Source organism: Alligator mississippiensis, chromosome 1 (assembly GCF_030867095.1).
Source record: "Alligator mississippiensis isolate rAllMis1 chromosome 1, rAllMis1, whole genome shotgun sequence".
NCBI lineage: Eukaryota > Metazoa > Chordata > Crocodylia > Alligatoridae > Alligator > Alligator mississippiensis.
Genome location: NC_081824.1, coordinates 424,499,689 through 424,516,820, shown reverse-complemented (window position 1 = coordinate 424,516,820; position 17,132 = coordinate 424,499,689). Strand labels below are relative to the sequence as shown.

Below are 17,132 nucleotides of genomic sequence, written 5' to 3'. Positions count from 1 at the left end.
AGGTGCAGGCAGCCTGCGAGCAGCTGAAGCACGGGGCGCCAGCCATGGGGCAGGGAAGGGGCCGCTTCCCCCCACCCCCACACTCCTTCCCTGCCCAGGGTCCCTCCCGCCCTTCTCCCCCACGCTTACCTGCGGTTCCAGCATGGAACAGCCACGTGGCTCCCAGGCCAGAAGCCCCGATAGGGGCTTCTGGCTGGGGGCGGGGCTGGGTAGGCCCCACTGTTGTTGGAGCCCGCTGGGCTTCCCCTGGGTCCTACTGCCCTTGGTTCCTGTCATTTTTTACAGGAACCAAGGGCAGAGAAATATTAATTTTCTACGTTGTTTTAGGGGCCCCGAGGGCTGGATAGAATGGCCTCGCGGGCCGGATCTGGCCCACGGGCCACATTTTGCCCACCCCTGCTCTAATCTATCACACTTCACTTTCTGCCACCCCCTTAATTTGATATCAACTTGTAACATGGATTTATCCATTATGTTTTTACTAATTTTCATTAAGACTTATTTTATCCCCTGTTATTTTTAACCAAAGAGCCTTATACAGGGCTGGAAATTAATAAATTATTTTATTATAATTAATAAAATCCATACCATACCAGTTCCATCAGAATTACATTTATGTACAAAATAAAGGCTCCAAAACGCCAAAAATAACATTGTGCAGCCCCAATAAACATCTGCCTGGATAGCTCTTTTTACAGTGGGGGGGGGGGGAAAGGGGAGCACGCAGCTGGACAAAGAGCAGGGAGGCAATAATGGCACATGGGGGGTGGGGACAGAGCACTGCCACCTCCCAGGAGCAGGGCCAGGGCAGGGAAGCTCACTGGACTGGGGTGAGGGCAGCAGTGCCCCTCTGCAGGGCGGAGAAGCTCACTGGGCTGATATGAGGCCGCTGCGTGCGAGCTCCCCTGCCCTGCAGATGGGCGCCACTGCACTCGCCCTGCCTTAGCCCTGCTCCTGGGAGGTGGAGGTGCTCCATTCCCGCCCCCCCCCCCGTACAAACCTCCTAGGCCTGCTCCAAGTACCCCCAGGGGTACATGTACCCCCAGTTGACAACCCATGAGCTATTGGCTTCTTTTGGCCAGTGTATCTTACAATGTCACTGACGCGACATAAATGCTGCGTGCATGTGTGCAGCTGTACAAACGTGGCCAGGAATGCAGCTGGGCAGCATGGAGAGCAGCATCTTACCGGTAAGTCTGCGGGGAAGAAAGGGTGTTGAGGGAAGGGACATGGGAGGAGCAGATGGGGGCCGTCATGGTGAGGAAGGGAGTGGGGCAGGAGCTGCCCAGCCAGGGCAGTGAATGCGACCCTGGGGCTGGGAGTGGGACAGAGTCATGGGCAGCATAAGCGGGTGGGGTGGCTCCCCGCCACTGCACATACCTCTGAAGGAGGGAGGGGACGATGTGTGTGGGGCAGAGGCTGCCTGCTATGGGGTCAGGGCCAGGGGCTGGGCTCAGCCAGACTGGACTCAGGGTGGGCTCAGCTGTGCAGGGCAGGGGGTGGCTACAGGGAATTTTTGGGCAGCTATAGCCCACCAAGCTCCTGCCAGCCCCAGGTCCCGAGCCCACAGCAGGCATCTCGCTTCCATTCCATGCACAAATCTGGGGGGGGCACTTGCCTCCCATGCCTCCCCCAGGGATGCACAGAGAGGCAGGGAGCCACCCCACCTCCCTGCACCCCCCCTGACTAGCTGCCTGCAGCTCTGTCTGACTCCTGGTTCCAGGGTCACATTCATCGCCCTGGCTAGGCAGTGCCTGCCCCTACCCCACTCCTTCCCTCACTGTGGAGGCCTCAATCTTCCCCCGCCACGCCCTTTCCCCTCATAGACTTACTAGCAGGGTGCTGCTCTCCTCGCTGCCCAGCTGCATTCCTATAAATTGACTATCGGATTGGTATTGGCCGATATGGCTGATATCAGCCAACAATCAGCTATCAGTACTGGCCAAGAAAATCTTTATTGGTACACCCCTAATTTGTATGCCTGTTTTATTTGCTTCCATTATTGTTGTATATCAGTTTAAAGTAGCATTATTGTTTTTGTATATCCGCTGAAGTCAGGCATCACCAGTGTGTGTCCATGCTTATCAAGCTGCTTAGGTTTGTATTACTGAATTACGGTGAAGTCTAGTTAGCTACTGCTTAGTGCAGGGGCAGGCAGTTATTTTGGTCAGAGAGCCACTTAGTGAGTTTCAGCAAGCCCTCGAGAGCTTCATGACAGGCAGCCCAGGGCAGATTAATATTAATTTTCTAATTTATATTAGAAATTTATTTGCCCACCCCTGACTTAGTTCCTCAAAAGTAGACAGTGTAGCTAAATGCTATAGAAACAAAACAGCATTAGCAGCATATGGGACAAAGCTTTCTGGGATACCCTACTGTTTAGACAGCAGGAAAGAAAGAGAACTAGCAAAATCACAAATAACTGAGAGCACAATCATGTGTTAGATTGTATACAATAACCACACATTTCCACAGACATTTGCAATGATTATTTCACTATTGAAAAGTTTAGTTTCTACACAAGGGCCATATTCTACCCTTTAACTTTGTCATGAGCATGCCAAACCCAGTATACAGTAAAACATATGTGCGTAAGACCTAGCTTACAAAACCTTCAGAGTCATCAAAGCAAAACACCTCTTCAGTGCCAAGCCAAGTCACAATGATGGAACTCCTAAAAAGTGGACAAAGTATTTATCTGATTTCTATGCTGCCTTCCCCCCAAAAAGTCTCAGACAGAATACGATAAAAATGCAATAAAAACAATTATATAAAATAAATACTAAAACAATTCCCCAGAAAAGCCTCGAAGTTTAACCCCACCTGATAAAAGCCTGGCCAAATAGAAAGGTACCGTACACCACTACCAAAAGATGGTAAAGCTCAGGTTCTGGTGGTCCTCAAGGGGCACTGAGGTCTGGACCTGAGGAGTAACTACTCAGAATGATCCTTCCCTATGTATTTTTCTCAAGAAAATTTGGAGCACAGATGGTACTTGTAGAAGGTGGCTCTCAGCTAACCTTAGGGATCATGATGGAACATAAGTGAAGAGATGGTTCCTTGAGTACATAAGACCCAACAATTTAAGGCAGGGGTGTCAAACATACAACCCACAGCACTATATCATCTAGCCCCTGGTGCCACCTATGGGTGCACTGGATGGCCCCGTGTACTTGTACAGGGCACTGGTTCCAGCTTGCATTCCAGAGCAGTAAAGTGGTCACTTGCTTCTCTAGGTTGATGCAGCATAGCCCTGCAGTGGCAGCAGCAGTAGCTCCATGGATGTGCAGCATGTCCTCACAGTGCTGGCAGTTCTGAGGCTGGGCAGCACAACCCCACAGTGGCTGGAATAGGACTGTACCATATGTGGTGCCCACTCTAGATCCAGAATGTGGGACTGTCTGTCGGTACAGTCTGGTTTACAGACTAGACCCTTGCCACTCATCTGACCTACAGGGCCAGAACAGTTTGACACCACCAATTTAAGCCTATATAGATCAAGACCAGCACCCTGGGCTGCACCCAGAAAGCTTCTGGTACCCAATACAGACTTCTGCGGCACTAAAGTAATGTGCACTCAGCAACCCACCACCCCACCAGAAAATACAGATCAGTTACATATCAAGACAAGACATAATGAGAATTTCAGTAATGAACTGAAGCCTCAGATATTAGCTATGCTAACATACTACTGTTTCATAGCTGTGGAATAGAAACCACAAAAAATTCTGAAAGTCTGAGAATATTCTCTTCTAGAATTTCATGGAATTTAAACTCCAACAATTTCAGCATTCAAATATACTTGCCATTTTCATGCTGATTTGTTTAGTTGCCCTTAGTAGTATCTTGTCCATCAAAAATGAACACTTTTAGGAGTTCAAAAACAAAAGTAATACTTGTCTTGTACTAATAAACTGTGACACAAAAGCTAAATAGGTTATAGGTGCTAAGTATGCATAAGGGAATATTATTTTGACAGCCTGCTCTTCTTTTAAAGATAAAAAAAAATAAGGAGAGGTTTCCTTCACTGCTTCTAATGCAGATGGAGAAGGAAAAAAAGTTTTCCAATAAATAGTAAGAATGGAGTGTTGTTGTAGTTGTAATGGTCCAGGAAGCATAAGAGGCAAAGATTTTTTGTGATCTCTTTCAAGATCAACTGTATAGTTGGAGAAGCTACTGGACAAGTTTTCAGGAACCAAGTGCCCTTCCACAGGTCTGTTCCTATGGTCAATAAGCTAATCAACATTTTTACATAAAGAACTGCAAGTACTTGCATGCGACAGAATTGAGTAAACAACTCAGCACAGGGGGCAGCAGGGAGCTTCGCTCAGGTGGCAGGAAAAGTGACAGTAACTACACCATCGCAGGGGGACTGGTGACTGAAGCAAAAGCAGGCCAAATTGGAAGTGGCCCATGTTCAGAGCTAAGCTCTATTAAAACAGCCCCTCAACGCAAAACCCTGCTGATCCCTGACTTAGCACATGGCTGTACCCTGCATTTTTCTCCCTAGCTCATCTCCAAATATACATTTTCAACTCTATTGGACAGGTTCCATATCTTTCTCAGCTCTTTGAAACACCCAGCACCTTATACTTGGGCAGTATAAGATAACAACTGCGTGCACTTAAAAAGAACTGTGGCAAATGAAGAATCCTATTAATAGCATTTCCTCACTTGGAGTACTTGCTACACAGATGATCAAAACTGAAGAATAAGTTGATACTGCTTTTCACTATTAATGCTTCCCATTTACTTTTGTAATCAGTGTGGACATCAATAATACAGAAGTTATTTTAGACTTAATAGGCAGTCAGCATGATAATACCTACCCTCACCCAATCAGAAAGCTAAGTTTGCCATATGTTAAATTCTCTAAATTCTCCAAAACTAAAGCAGGTACTTTGCACACCAGGCTGAATGCTGATTGGAATATTTCATGCAAGTTTATCACAATATGGTGCAGCATCTTTACTATAATACTGACACAGCTATTTAAAAAGAAGTCATTATGTAGTAAACAATAACACAGATTTAAAGGTAACATTTAGTTATAGTCAAACACTGAACCTACACAGAGGGTCAAACTGAACCCTACATGGAGCCAAACTGATTTGTCTTTCATATCTTTTAAATAATTTTTGAAATTTTGTACACACAACTGAATGTGTACTGCTCCCTACATGTGTTCAAAAACTGATGCTCCACATCACTGAAAAATTATTTTCTTCTGGTTTTGCATTGCTGTCTTAGATTTCAAATATATCCATGCCACTATATTTTGGCTGTTCTTCATATAACTAATTATTTGATCACATACTTTCACAGAGTAAGTACAAGAGGAATACAGCCTTAATGCTTAGTAACTCCTTCAAGAAAATGTCACGGTTCTTAGCAAATATTACACTGCAGAATATCACTGCAAAATAGGCAAGTATTAGATGCAAGAAGTTAAGAGCAAGACCACACAATAGGTCAGAAGAACTTAGTAACAAAACCCTGCAAGCTTGATTCCCCCAAAAAGTGCAGTTCTTCCCTACCAATAGCATGAAAACTCATACTGTAGTCCATTTCATATATGTCATATTGTATGATCCAATGATCCATCCCAGCATTAAAATCTATCCATTGCCAGAAGACAACAGTGAGAGTGCTAGTCTGGGACTTGGGAAACCAGGGTCTAATTCTCTGCTTAACTACAGTCTTTCTAGAATATCTCTGGCAACCTATATAATTTAGGTGCCTAAATCCATTTGTGGATCTGGACATTAGTCTGTCTTTGCCTCAGTTCAAATGGGAATACATTTTCTTACCTTGCAAAGAATATAAAATACTCAAATAATATGGTAATAGACCCTCTATAAGAAAATAAGATACACACAAACACTATCAATACAGAAAACTGATATACAGAAAAGCAAAAATAAGCCCAATACATTCAGCACTGGTAACAGGTTTCACTTTTAATAAGGATAGGGTGAATTTCAGGTAGAAATGTGATTAAGATGACAACCTGTTCAACTCTTAAAATAAAACAGTGTGGTAACAAGTAAAATAAATCCAGTTTGTATTAAAAAGATCCATTAAATTGACTTGTGAAACTGGCTAACTGCTTCAGGATTAGAAATCATCACATACTAAACACACAAGTTTATAATTTTGGTGAATGAGTTGTGTTCAAAGTAGCTATAACTATTCTAAGCAAGTCATTCTTAATCTACTGCATTTCATTAACTTGATAGAAAATTTGCTATTACCCGCAAGACTTCACACGGATGCAACAAACAAAGAGGGACTACAGGTTTCCCTCGATTTATGCAAATTCACTCTTGTGCGATGACCCTTTTGTATCTGAAAGTCATTATATGTGAGGTAAATTTGCATATACAATATGCGATTGGCATAGGCCGATCTTATGCAATTGGCATAGGTGCGCTCTGCCCTCCCCCAAGCAGGTAAGTCTGAGTTTGTGAACAGAGGGGAGGGGGGAGGGGAGGGGAAAGGGCTGTGGGGCTGGCCCCCACTCACCTGCTCCTGAAGAGCCTGGTGCTGCCGCTGGCCCAAGTCTGCAGCGGCTGCCAGCCCCAGTCTACTCTCAGCTGGCTGCCCACCCCTGCTGCAGCTGCTCTGGGAGCAGCCGAGGCAAGCGGCTTGTAGCTGCTGGGCTGCCCAGTGCCCCAAACCCCCTGGGGCTCCACTTCCCCTGGGGCACCGTGCCCCAAACCACTCAGCATGGTGCAGCCCAGAGGCTGCAAGCTGGCGGTATCCACCACTCCCAGGGCTGCAGCATGGGCCGGCAGCCACCTGCAGCTGGATGAGAGCAGGCTGGAGCCACTGGCCGCTGCAGACTTGGCAGCCCCACTCACCCCACCCTGAGTGCCAGGAAGAGCCTGGTGCAGCCACCAGCCTGAGTCTGCAGCAGCCACTGTCCCCAAGTCTGCAGCTGCCAGCCCCTGCTGCAGCCCTGGGAGCGGCAGACGCTGCCTGCTTGCAGCCACTGGGCTCCGCCATGCTGAGGAGTTTGGGGCACAGTGCCCCAGGGGAAGCAGAGCCCCAGGGAGTTTGAGGCACGGTGCAGCCCAGCGGCTGCAAGCAGGCGACGTCTGCCACTCCCAGGGCTGCAGCAGGGGCAGGCAGCTGGCTGCAGTGGGATGAGAGCAGGTTGGGGACAGCAGCTGCTGTAGGCTTAGGCCAGCGGCGGCAACAGGCTACTCCTGGTGCTCGGGGTGGATTGAGTGGGGCTGCCGCCCACCCCAAGAGTCATGAAGAGCCTGGTGCTGCCTCTGCTGCAGCCCCAGGAATGGGAGATGCTGCCTGCTTGCAGCCACTGGGCTGCACTGTGCCCCTCTCCCTGCCCCTTCCCTAGCCCAGCCTCACTCCCTCCCTCCCTCACTGCCCTGGGAATGCATCCCTATCTGTTTCATTGTAAACTGGGTTTTGTTTTATGCTAATTTGATTTATGTGCCATTCCCTGGGAACACATCTACTGCTAAGTCGAGGGAAACCTGTATTCACCAACATACGAGGTCAAAAAAGCCGAAAGGACCACCCAAGTGTAGGTGGTCCAGTGGGTTTGCATGGGTAAAGCAGTGCCTGAGTCTATAGCCAATGGCACGCAAGAGAGCAGTGGCATACCGACAAGGAGGGCTGGGGGGGAGCCATACCCCCAGGCACTGGCTAAGGGCAGGGGGAGATGGGTGGGGGGGAAGGGCACCAGCTGGGTTCTCCAGGGGGAACTTGGTCCCCCGGCGGCAGTTCTGGCGAAACCAGAAGTGCTGCTGGTGTTTCTGGGCTTGGCAACTGCCTGCCGGGGGACCACCCTCACCCACAGTGATCAGCCGCGGATAGGAGGGAGGCGCCAGAGACCCACAGTACATCATTGCAAGGGAGGGTTGCAGAAAGCATCATATCTGGCTGCTTTTGACTCTGCAGCCCAGAAAAACAGCTACCCAATCCCAGCTGGGTCAACGCAAGGTGGCTTTACACACTTCACCTCTGTGTAAACTGATGCTTTTGGAGTCATAACCAGAGATCCGTTTTTTTCCATTTGCTGCAGAGAAACACAGATTTTCTCCTCTAAAGGAGAAAAACACATGAAACAGTGGGTTTCCCCTTGCAGGCTGTCAGAGTTCCAGCCTGCAAAGTGCTGCTTGGGGCGGGGGGGGGGGGGGGGGGGGGGGGAGGGAGAGAGAGAGAGAGAGAGAGAGAGAGAGAGACAGACAGACAGACAGACAGACAGACAGGATACGGGGGGGCGCCACGTGCATGTTGCAGCCAGGCTGGGTGGTGATGAGCAGCTCCCGCAACTCCCTCCGGGTAACTCTATGGGAAGGGGGGGCCCACAGGAGACATGGCAAGCTTGTGGGGGAGCACAAGCAACATGGGGGGGACACCCCCCCCCAGATTTCTGTTCCCACAGTGGAGTGTGGGGCTGCAGCCAGGCCTGACCAGCTCTGGGCAGAAGCCACCTCTGGGGCCCAGTGGGCAGGACCTGGAGCAGGAGGGAGGGCTGCATAGCCATGGCTGCCAACATGAGGCACCCCCTGCCCACCTGGCAGAGGTGGGGGGCACAACTCCATGCCACCATGCCTTGTCCTGGTGGTCATGGTGGCACCATGCTCTCTCCCATGCCGGGGCCTGCCCAGAGCTGGTCTGGCCTGCCTGCAGCCCCACGCCCTGCTGTGAGTGCAGAAATCAGGGGGTCACTTGCCCCTTCCCTGATGCATTGCATTTGCTCCCTCACCCCCTCCATGCATCACCTGTGGTCACAGCCCCCCACTTCCCCACGCATTCATCCCTCTTCCTCACACACTGGAGGTGCAGGGGGCAGCAAGCTGGGAGTGACGGGCACTGGCAGGGCCAGGGGGTAACAGGCCAGGAGTGAGAGGTACTGGCAGGACCAAGGGGCTGCAACTTGGAAAGTAAGGGGCAACAGCAGGCACAGGACACCAGCTTATCCGGGCTGCTCAGCATCACAAAGCAGCGGGACCTCTGTCCTGGTGAGCAAAATGGGCAGAGGAGCTCTGATTTCCATGATAAAAAAAAAATAATTAAATGCCAAAATGTACAGATGTTTAGAATTTATCTTATTATTATAATTAAGGCACTGGTAACCTTCCAAACTGCTTTAAAATATATTAATAAATATTGTATTCAACTCACACCTAAATATATAGTAGCATTTCATTTTAATCACAGAAACGCATGGATTTTGGGCTCTCTAATCAGAAAATTTAGGGTACCCCTCCCTTTTAATCAGAGAATTTGGGATGTTTCAACAGAAAAATCCAGGATCCATGGTAATGAACCTGGGAAGAAATAACCTCAACTCAATTATACATACAGGATGCTGAATTCTGAACTAGCTGTTACAACTCAGGAAAGAGACCTTGGAGTCACTGTAGGTACCTCACTAAAAACATCAGGTCATAATGTGCAGCAGCAAGCAAAACACCAACAAAATGCTGGGCATCAGTAAAAAGGGAATTGAAAACAAAGCAGAGAACCTCATCATCCCATACACGGCCATAACGTGCCCACATCTTGAATATTGTAAGTAAATCAGGAAAACAAGATTTTGGATACTTAAGTGACCCTTGTCTGTAGAGGTGCACTGATACATCGGTCCAATAGCAGATCAGTACAGATATAGAGAAACCTGTCTATATCAGATATTGGCCCCATGAGGCCGATAATTTGGCCAATAAATGCCGTGCTGTACGCAGCCACAGCGCAACACAGAGCAGAGCCGGCAGAATGGAGAGCTGCCGCCATCTGGTAAGTCAGAATGGGAGGGAGGAGGGAAAGGGCATGGTGGGGCAAATCAACGACCACTGTGGTGAGGGAGGGGGCAGGGGTAGGTGCTGCCCAGCCGGGGCAGGAGGAGGGGAGCACGGGTCAGAGGCACGGTTCATGGGGTGGGGGCAGCTCCCGCCACTACTTGCATCCTGGGAGGGCAGCGGGGGGCGCTGTGTGCCCCTGGATCTGCGTGATGCAGGCTGCAGCTGCAGTGTGGAGCCAGAGCCAGTGCTGCAAAGGGCTTTTCTTGCCGGGGGCTGGGCTTGGAGCAGGCTCCAACGGTGCTAGGAGAAGGGTGCAGCCACCCCAGATTTTGCCACAGCTGTTCCCAGCCCTGCGTCACCACCAGCACAGCTCTGACTTTTCCCAGCACTTGGGTGGAGGTGGGGCACTCAGCCAGGGCTGCACCAGGCAACGGTGTGGGGCTGGGAGTGGAGCTGTGGCAAAATCTGGGGTAGCTGTAGCCTCCTCCCAGAAGTGTTGGAGCCCGCTCTGAGCCCAGCCCCCAGCAAATAAAGCCCTGCACAATGCTGGCTCCAGCTCCACCTCACAGCTGCAGCCCATGCCATGCATGATTTGGGGGAACACACCTCTCCGCCCCCACCCTCCCAGGATGCAAGGAGCAGCAGGAACTGATCCCACCCCATGAGCTGCACCTCTGTCCTGCGCGCCGCCCCGGCTGTGCAGCACCTGCCCCAGCCCCACTCGCTGCAGGGGCGTTTATAGTGGCAACTTTGCTTCCTTAAAATGTCTTCTAGTAATCTGAAAAGGAAGAATGTGGTTGATCTTCCTACCAGTGCTGTTGGGATTTTCAGGAATAAGCATAGGTGACTCGCTGGAAGGAAAAAAAAATATTTGTCTAGAACAAATAATAAAATAGCCCCCGATCATCAACATTCTTATTGAAAAAGAAAACAAAGCTAAAAGAAGAGTTACTGATATTTCTAATATTTACCAATATACCTCCTCCTAATAAGGGCCTCAATCCTGCAAAAATAATGTATACTTAGGCAGTCCCATTGACTTCAAGGACATTACTCATTTGTGAATGTTCACCAGTTCAGAACCCTGAACACTGGAGGCTTAACCTGGCCCCTAGTTTTTTAACATAATTTTAAGATTTACTTACCGAGATACTGTTGTTTTCCCTGAACCAGGAAGGCCTCTTAAAATTAGGAGTAATTTTTGAGACCCACATAATTTTTCCTCCGGAAACTGCTGGAAAGAAAAACTGTGTTCTCCTTTGGTTTGGTAAGTTTTAGTATCCTTCCAACAATCTTCTCTGGTTTCACTCAAACGATCATTCACAGGTATATCCTTGTCACTATATCCATTCCTGGAGACCTGAATATTATGGATATCAATATTACCAACACATCTGCAATTCTGAGCAGACAAAGGATGGTTCCAGTTAACATGACTATTATTTCCATGGTAATCAGGAAACTTCTTATGAGAAGGTTGAACATCATGAGGATGAAAAGTATTTGGTTGGTGTGGTGACAACCTAATTGTTTGAAAATCTAAATGATGGCTGAATCTAGGAGGAAGAGGACCCTGAGGTACTATGAAAGATTGTGCTGACTGCCATGCAGGCCTGAACTGAGGCACTGAAAAGTTCCAGAAGTTAGAAACCTTTTCTGGTTCAGGGTAATCCTCTTGTCCATTAGAAGGATTCTCAGTTCTCCAGCCACTTGTTTGATTGACAAAATGTTGCTCATTGTCTATTCTCTGGCTATTTGTTTCATTTTCAAAACACTGTTCATTGCCTGTTCTCTGGCCACTTTGTTCATTACTGAAATACTGCTGGTTACCATAATGTGACTGTGTGCTAGTGTACCGGATACCTTGACCACAAGATGTCTGCTTGTAATTATGTTCTGTATATTGTTCCTGAGAAGACTGGCTTTCTTTTACTTCCAAGTTATCTCCTAAATTATCTTTATCAGTTTCAATCTGCTGAATTTCTTCATAAAACCGGTATAATTCATCATCTATTTCTTCTTTATCACAGGAGATGGCCTTTGTTTTCTTTACCCTTTCTTCCTCAGTTCTTCTACCAAGTAATGCATTTTGCTCCCCTTCACCTGTGCTAAGTTCAGCATAATCCTTGGTTTTATCCTGCTTGTTCTCAGTTTTGTATATGGGTCCAATAAATGCTTTGCTTGTACTAAATTCCTCAAATGCCACCTCACCATCACTTACTTCAAATGATTTATTGCTTTCTTTCTTCACACTAGATTTATCAAGATAATCAGTTTCAGAAGTGCAATTATTTTTTATCTCAGCATCATTTTTTGATACAAATGAAGGACTTGTGTTCTGTATGTTCTCTGAATCAGTAGATTCTATAAGCACGGGTTTATAATAAAGGGTTACTTCATTTGATAGCTCCAAATCAACTGTAGTTTCATTCTCCTGCTTTTGTGCTTCATGTTTGTCTTGGTTATCAGAGATGGATGAAGGTATCAAATCATTGGATGTTCTCTGAGTTCCTGTTTTCTCATGAGATCCTTGGAAATCATCATCACAAAGCTTAGCATAAATCTCTTCCTTTGATTTCATTTTTTTAGAATGTGGTTCAACTGTCATTTCATCTTGATACTCCAAGGGTCTTACTTTACATTCAGCATGAAACATCTTAAAGAAAGAAAAACATAAATATTAACAGTATGTAAATCTTTACACAATAACATGCAGAAACAGAACCATATCTAAGAAAACTCCCCTAATAAGGAAATTAAGGTTAGGTTTAAATTAAATTACTTTTTTCACTAGAGTTGTAATAAAAATATATTACTGCAGAGTTTTTTGGTACTAGCAATTAACTGTCTGGGCTAAGCTATTTTTAACAGTGAATTTAATTTTGAAGAAATAAACCAGTAATTCTGAAAACTGGAGTTTTTAAGTTATCCACAGAAGAGATTCACTGTAGACATCAGCAGCGCAATCTTAACAACAATCTGTCCAATTTTCTTCTATAGGGATCAGTCTTAACAATTGTATAGTCAAGGTTCCATGTTCAATTTACTGGAGATTTTGGTTAAGACTTAAAATTGAACTAACACTTAGTCATAGTGGGAACACTTGCACATGGTGGGAACTGCTAAGATTCAGTGGTGCTCTAACTTCCATAGCGACTAAGACTAATCCATCTAAGTGACTAAGACTAATCCATAGGCTGGATCCCATGGGCAAGGTTGGTCAAGAAGCAAGATCCAGAATGGGGTCAATGCATGGTGTCAGACCATGCGTGTGATCCAACATGCTGACCCAGCCCCATGTACCAGATCCGGCTGCAATGCAACCCCATGCGCCAGATCCAGTCATGGAGTAACCCCATAAGCTGGCACATGGGGCTGTGTCAAATTTACTGGCAGGGGGGCAGTGGCAGCATTAAATACCATGGTTCTGGAAGCCCCAAAGAGCTTAGAAACCAAGAAAACAGATGGGCACACACAGGGAGCAAAAGGAAGCAATAAGACACCGTGTCTTGGCACATAAGCATCTCCAAATCATGCTACTATCAATCTTCAGTGTCAACCAGTCACCTGAGTATTAAGTTCCCATAGGGTTGTCTGTCAGCTTGCGAGCTGCATATAGCCTGTGAGTAGTTAAATTGCAGCCCCTGGGCTCCCACCCAACCAGCATTCCCCCCAGTGCTACAATTGTAGCAGCTACCAGGGGCTCCATATTACTCCCCACCCTCCCCCACACCTATGGTTTCCCCGCCCTGCCCTTGCCCCTATCCCAAGAAATGAAGTACAGCATGGCTCAGCTTTTAGTGCAAAGGAAACCTGTAGCCTGGGCTGCCTGAAATGCATGATAACGTGCAGAAGCTTGCAGCTGGGGAACTAAGGGTGAGTGCAGGTTCCTGGGTGCATGGTGCAGTAGCAAGGGCCTGGGGAACAACAGTAAGAGGTGCCCAAAACAGAAGGGAGGCATGGAGAGCAGCAGTGGGAGAGCATTTAGCAGAGCACGGAGATGCTGTGAACAGCAGTACGGGAGTGTGTAGTACCACAGACATTTTCATGCAATATTGCATCTTAAATAGCTTGGAATTTAACACTTCTAAATCCAGGGGACTGGTTTTTAGAAATGAAAGAAGGAACCTAGTTTGGTTTTTACAGAAAAAGAAATGAGAGGTGGTATCTTCATGTAACCACTTTGGAATCTATTTTACTAGACTTGGAATAAACATACTGAAAAAAGTAAGCATAAAAGCAAAATAAGTTTCGGGTGGACTTTTATCCTTTTACAATAAGACCAGTAGAAGGTCAATACTGGCAGCACTAAATGCCTACAGATTTAAGGCACAGTCTATTACACTGTACACAGTACAACTATGGTGTGCTGACCCTATGGTTCATTCAAAAATAGAAAAAACTTTTAATTACTTGCTAAGGCGGCTTTTAACTCTATCACATTCTACACCAGGACTCATGCCACCTGAAACAGGGCTGCTTAATGTGAACACTTTAACTTAAGAACTCTAAATTATAGGATAAAAAAAAAAAATCAAAATGTATATTCCTACCAGATAACCTAAAAAATACATTTTAGACGTCTCTCTGAATAAGCCCTTAATTGGACGGTTAAATAACATGCATACTCTTCTCCAGACAAATGGCCTGGGAAAGACACTGACAGACAGTGATCCAATCCAATACTTTCCTTTATATTTAAAAGCAGATAAATATTTAAGTATTAAAGATGCCAACCTGCAGACAGATACACAAGCAGTAAGATCTTCTCAAGCTTCTCCTTTTATAAGATTACTAACCTGCTCTTTTGGCCCATAAACCTACCTATCTCAAGAAGTACAAGACTACAAACATTGAGAAGCCAACACTAGACTCCAATTCACTCAGATGAGATGTGCTGTCCTCACAGGCAGGCAGTGTCCAACCCCATATACAGACAGGGGATGTTCTTATGGAAAAAAAAAAGAGCTAGATGATTTAAATCACTGTTTGTGATCTTGCCCATTTTTTTTAATAAATAAGAGGAAAATAGATCCCTCCATTAGCTGAAAACATTAAGCACAAGGCTAATGAGGAAAAAAAAAAAAATCACTCCTTTCTAGTAATTTACAGCCTGTTCTATTCTCCCTGGGTGTACCTGCAGTAGTTGCACAAGGCATCAGGGTCAAACTCAAATAAAATATCTGCTTTATTCTTTTACTATGTCACATAGTTTTATTTGATCTTTTTGTATTAATATATATTGTTTAATTTTGTTTGAATTGGTAAAATGTCTAACATTATTGTAGGGGTGTAGGTTGTAGCCATGTTGGTCTATAAGGAGCTCGGCAGACAAGGTTCCTTGGGTGAATTTGATATCTTTTATTAGACCAACCCAAATAGTTGGAGGGTTTTTGAACTCAAAAGCTTGCTTAATAACTATTCTCCAAGTATTTGGGTTGGTCTAACATTATTGTATGCTTTTACCAATAACCATATATCATTTTATTCTATTATATACAATTCTACTGTCCATTTTAGTGTCCTGTTTTAGTGAAAGCTGTAAATAAATTACTACTAGTACTGCTAGCATGGACCAAGGGGTGTGAAGCCTCCAGCCACTTAGAAGCTGGACAGCCCTGGATTACCTGATCAAGGATTACCTGGCATTTCACTGCATCAGAAATCTAAAAATGCAATGCAACGTCCATTGCCTTAACCTTAGCTTCAAAATTAGTCTGAGAATTTCCCTGGTGTGAAGTAATGTAAACACGCAATTCAGACAAGATGTAGCTGTCACCTTGCTTCAGACAAGATGGAAGATATGGACAATTACTACATTTCAGCTCCTGCTGGAGGATTCATTCCACTGGCTCCTATAACCTGTTAAGTCTCTGACCTTTCTACTTAAGAGAAAGTTTGGTAATGGGATGCCAGTCAAAGAAAATTAAGAAAATGAATTACATCCTTCCTTGTTTTGGAGTAGGAATAAAAGTCCCTTATCTGAAGATTTATTTCAAGGAACTTCTTGCCATCCACTTGTGGTGGGGGGAGGGGGGGTGATGGTACATGCTGGGAGTTACCCTCAAACCTCCTACCTACATGAGAAGAACTTGCACATGAGCATCTTTCCCCTCAAAAAAGACAAGGGGGATCTTGACATTGGCATCAGTCTCTATTACCCCGGGATGGGAGTAGGAGGGCTGGCTTTTCTTTTTTTTAAGCCTTCCTCAGAGGCACTGGGTGTTGGCTGCAGCCAAGGCTGGGGATGTTGACTGGGCTGTGCCAATGCTTCTGCTAGGACTTAAAGCTGGAAGAGGCTCCTATCTAGAGGCTCTTGCTCCTCCACTCGGGGTCACACCAATCCCTGCACTGGGGCCAGGAAGGAATTTGATGCCACAGTCAGACTGGTACAGATTGCAGGGAGCTTGGCCTCCATCTGTTGCAGGGGGCATGGCCCCAGCCCAGGATCTCTTGAGGTATATTAGCAAACTTCATAAAAACAGGACGGCAGCTACTGTGGTCCCCCGGCTTTACCTGCGGCAGGTTCGGGTGTTGTCGTGGGGGGTACCTGGCTCGCCCGCAGTTTTACAAAGGGCCTAAACTAGGGGAAGGTTTGGCCGGGGCTGCTCCCGCCTCAGGCAGGGCCTGCACTAGCCGCGCCCCTGCCAGCCCCAGGGTCTCTCCGAAGGGCCGCCCGGCGCCTAGCCCAGACAAGGGAATTTCATCCCCTCTCGCAGGGAAGGAGGCCGCTGCCCGGAGGCATCGCAGCCCTCTCACGGGCCCGAGGCAGTCTCGAGGCCTGACAGGGGCAGCAACAACTCCGCAGCAGGCGGGGGCCGCGGCTCGGTCCCTGCTGGCGGGGGCGGAGCAGCTCCCCCTCCCCCCCGGCACCTCAGATGGGCTGGGGGGAGCCCCGCTCCCTGCAGGGCAACACATCCCTCTCGGGGATCAGAGGCCGCGGGAAGGAACCAACCTCAGGGCACAAACACCAGCCGCCGCCGCCCGGGCCCCGCGCACTCCCGGCACCGGGGAGGGGACGCCCCGCGCCGCCCCGCTCTCAAGATGGCGCCGCCTCTCCCCGCCCCGCACCTCCGGCGTCCGCACAGCCTCCAACTACAACTCCCAGAACCCCTTGCGGCGGAGCGGAGGGGGTGAGCGAGTAGGCAGCTGGTCCGGGGGTGGAGGTGGGGCGCTGCGCCACATAATGGGGGAGTTGGGCGGGGCAGTGCAAAGTTTCCCATTAACGTGAGAGATCGTAGGCTCTGCGCTTCTGTCTGCATAAGGGAGGGGTTGCTTAACCTGGGATGTTTAAGTGGGCTAGGTGTGGAGTTAGACAAGCTTTCGCATTCGGGGCAGGCTTGGGCTGGTCAG

The 17,132-nt window shown here is 47.4% G+C and overlaps 1 protein-coding gene across 8 annotated transcripts in view; it reads right to left on the bottom strand.

Annotated features, from left to right (window-relative positions):
* Window positions 1-16,848, bottom strand: part of LOC102558934 (NEDD4 binding protein 2 like 2) — an 82,177-nt gene extending 65,329 nt beyond the window's left edge. For 3 of the 8 annotated variants that reach the window (XM_006263567.4, XM_019498247.2, XM_019498249.2), the window contains exons 1-2: window positions 16,735-16,843; window positions 10,925-12,435 (exon numbers count right to left, since the gene is read on the bottom strand). In XM_006263567.4, the coding sequence (XP_006263629.1) occupies window positions 10,925-12,435 (1,511 nt within the window). In that variant the 5' untranslated portion in view covers window positions 16,735-16,843. Of the gene's footprint in view, window positions 1-10,500; window positions 10,631-10,924; window positions 12,436-16,734 lie in introns of those variants that run through there. The other 5 variants (XM_059717679.1, XM_059717537.1, XM_019498252.2 and 2 more) reach the window with 5 other exon arrangements.
* Window positions 16,849-17,132: the final 284 nt, after the last annotated feature.